Raw genomic sequence first — 3,277 nt, 5'->3', positions numbered from 1 at the left:
ACCCAGCGATAAATTATATGTGGTTTTAATTAAGCTATTGTTTTGTTAGTGAATCGAAGCTCATCATCAGCTACGATAAATTTGGTTCAAGACGGCGAATTTTGGAGGCAAATTACTAATTAAATTATATTGGTGTTACCCATCTTCTAAGATTACATAAATTAAACAAATAATAAACAATTTGAAAAACACGGCGTAAGTAACTCTTGAAGATTCTTTTGGCAAAGTTCTTTTCAAAAGATGTTAGTGAAGGGGTCGCAACTAGCAAGTAATTATCAACACATCAATATTGATATCTCAACGTTTGAAAGTAGATATTAAATTTCACTGATGATATATCAGAGTTATGGTATCCTCTTTAAAGAGGATAGGTTGTTTTTCTTACCGTAAAAATTATCGTAGTTTTTGTATTTTTTTTTTATGTCATTCTTCTTTTTCTTTAGTCACTCTTTTGATGCTTTTTCACTTCACCGACTAACCTGTCTTGTATTTTTTTGAGTCGAATGATCAAACACTATTGTCATCCACTGCTTATCTATTTTCTCTTTCTTACGTTCTCTCGTGAATAAATAGTCAGATATACTAAATCATACTAATTGATCCTAATTATATTCTAACAATGAAGAAGAATTTAAACATTTGAGTGTGGTCATCACACTAAAAATTTAAGATGATAATGTAAATGTTAACATGAAATATAATATTTCGAACATTTAGAAGAAGAAATATTTTGGTAAAAAAAAAAAGTTAACACAACTTTATTAAAAAACGAACTATTCTTCTCGATATATAATCAAAACGAAATAATATAGTATTTTTTTACGATATTCGTTAATCAGGTCAATTGCTAATTCGCTACGAATCTGAATTCTATTTAAGAATTTATCGTTGGTTAATAAATTATTATATACACAATATAAAATTTGAACTTTTCGATAATTATTTAAACGAATAAATATATTAACTATTTCATCAACTCAAATTAGTAATGAAACATAATATAAGCTTGACTTAATTCCAAAAAAGATTTTTTTTAATATGTTTATTGTGCTTATTCTGAACCATAAACGAAACTACATCTTTTTTACAAATTACTAGTAGGATTAGCTGAGCTCAATTTTGTTTTGTTTAGTTTGGTTTAATTTTAATAATGTGCATAAGCCTAACCTGTGATTAAAGCTAGATGATGATTATATTATCATTAATTCATATTTTATATGCGCTATATCAACATCCAGGAAGCTCACAAAAGTTCCATCTGGTCAACATAAAGATTGATGAAATCCATTAATATATAAACTTACTTTGTCTTTTTCCGTGACATTTTTTCCGTGCAAAAAGAATCCACAATTAAACAAAAGTAAGTAGAAATTTTGTTCAATTAAACTCTTATAATAAAATCAACATCAGCAATAATCAAGGGAAACCATTTTCTATTTTTCTTTTAACTTATTTTACGAATTAAATAATGAAACATTTTTTAATACAGCTCCCCTAGGGTTGTTGTAGATACTGTATAATAATACATAGAACTTAAATAACTTAATTCTGTATTTATTTGATGAGACACAGATATTAATATATAGATACGGTGGTATATATTTATTGTTTGTTTGTTAAGATATGAAATTTTGAAAAATACGATGACACACAAACATACATAAAATAAAAATGATGAGACATTGAGACATATTGAATAAAACACAAATATATATCTTTTATTCTTAGTAAGATTATATAATAATTGATTGGTAGTATATTAAAATTAAATTTATGATTTTATAAAAATTTGAGCTTAATATATACTTAAGCTACATTTTAGAACTAATAAATTATAGTTCAAATTGTATAATTTTTTCATACTCACTTAAGAGGTTATGGATTCGAATCTCTCTATTTTTAGTAAAAAAAAAAAATTTTGTATTTATGTGTTATATGAAAATATATTTATTTATATACCTATAAAAAAAAATTAAAACATGTCTTGATAGACACATGATATCCAACAAGACAGTAGCATTATATACAATACAATATTTAATTAATTTTCTATGTCCTAAGCTAGTTGGAAGAGCACATGACCCACACTGGTCCAGCTAGGTCCCTTGTAATGTGATCCTATATATACACCTAATAACCAAAAACCAATTCACTCAAACATTTCCATCATCTCAAAGCATTCAAGTGAACAATTTTATTCTCTTCCATCCAAAAATACAAATACTCAAACTAAAACCATGCCTTGTTGGTCTGCAGAAAATGCCACTAAGGCCTATCTCAACACTTTGAAAATGGTTAGTATTTTTTTATTGTTTTTTAAAATATAACATCATTTGTACATATAAAAGCAAACATATTTAATAATCCCAATTCGATTATTAAATATGTTTGTTTTAATTTTAATGTACAAATAATATTATCGTAGCAGAATTCAAGCTTTGTTTTTAATAAGACTTTTTATTTTTCAGGGACAAAAAGCGAAAGAACCGGCCGTGGCGGAGTTTATATCGGCCTTGGCGGCCGGGAACAACGCGCAGCTAATGGTGGTGGCTTGCGCCGGGGCGGCCGACTCGACCACCTTACTAGCCCTAGTAGAGGCGGCAAATCAAACCGGAGGACACGTGATTTGCATTGTTCCAAATCATGAAGACTTAAATGGGACAAAGTATGTTGTTGGAAGAACAGCATCAAATGAAGTCGAATTCATGGTTGGAGAGGCTGAGATCCTTCTCCTTAACCAGTACGCCGCCGCCGACTTCGTCCTCATCGATTGCAAGCTCAAGAACCATGAAGAGATTCTGAAGGCAGTTCAAGTTGGTGGAAGGAAGCAAAATGGGACATTGGTGGTTGGTTACAATGCATTTGTGTGCAAAGGGTCTAGGTGGTCCTCATCATCATCATGTGGTTCAAGAACTCAGTTACTTCCAATTGGAGAAGGGTTATTGGTAACTAGGTTTGGATCAAGCACAGTTCATACTCCAAAACATGGAATCAACAAGATCAAGAGTCGTTGGATTGTTAAGGTTGATAAATGCACTGGAGAAGAACATGTTTTCAGGGTTAGGTTTCCACAAGGAAAAGTTATTCAAGCTTAAATTAAAATTAAAACATATATATAAATATTTAGGATTCAGAAAAAAAAAAAATTAAGGGGGTGTTAATTAAGTTTTGCTTCTCTTAAGAAGAAGCTCATAGTAGATAGCTAGTACTATTCTAAATGTATATATAAATATATATTATTAGATGAATTGGTTTTGAAATTTTTGGATGATTCCTT

The 3,277-nt window shown here is 29.4% G+C and overlaps 1 protein-coding gene across 1 annotated transcript; it reads left to right on the top strand.

Annotated features, from left to right (window-relative positions):
* LOC107642200 lies at window positions 2,133–3,096 on the top strand. The gene is made up of 2 exons (XM_016345503.2): window positions 2,133–2,294; window positions 2,469–3,096. Exons 1-2 carry the CDS (start codon window positions 2,238–2,240, stop codon window positions 3,093–3,095), a joined length of 684 nt encoding a protein of 227 aa, XP_016200989.1. The 5' UTR covers window positions 2,133–2,237; the 3' UTR covers window position 3,096.

Source organism: Arachis ipaensis, chromosome B05, assembly GCF_000816755.2.
Source record: "Arachis ipaensis cultivar K30076 chromosome B05, Araip1.1, whole genome shotgun sequence".
NCBI lineage: Eukaryota > Viridiplantae > Streptophyta > Magnoliopsida > Fabales > Fabaceae > Arachis > Arachis ipaensis.
The sequence above is the reverse complement of the archived record's forward strand: the minus strand, read 5'-3'. Positions and strand labels throughout refer to the sequence as shown.

Excerpts from the sequence above, each read along its gene's own strand:
- LOC107642200 (XM_016345503.2), top strand. The coding sequence starts at position 2,238 with ATGCCTTGTTGGTCTGCAGAAAATGCCACTAAGGCCTATCTCAACACT. Across the intron at positions 2,295-2,468 it reads ATCTCAACACTTTGAAAATG|GGACAAAAAGCGAAAGAACC; the intron begins GTTAGTATTTTT and ends TTTATTTTTCAG.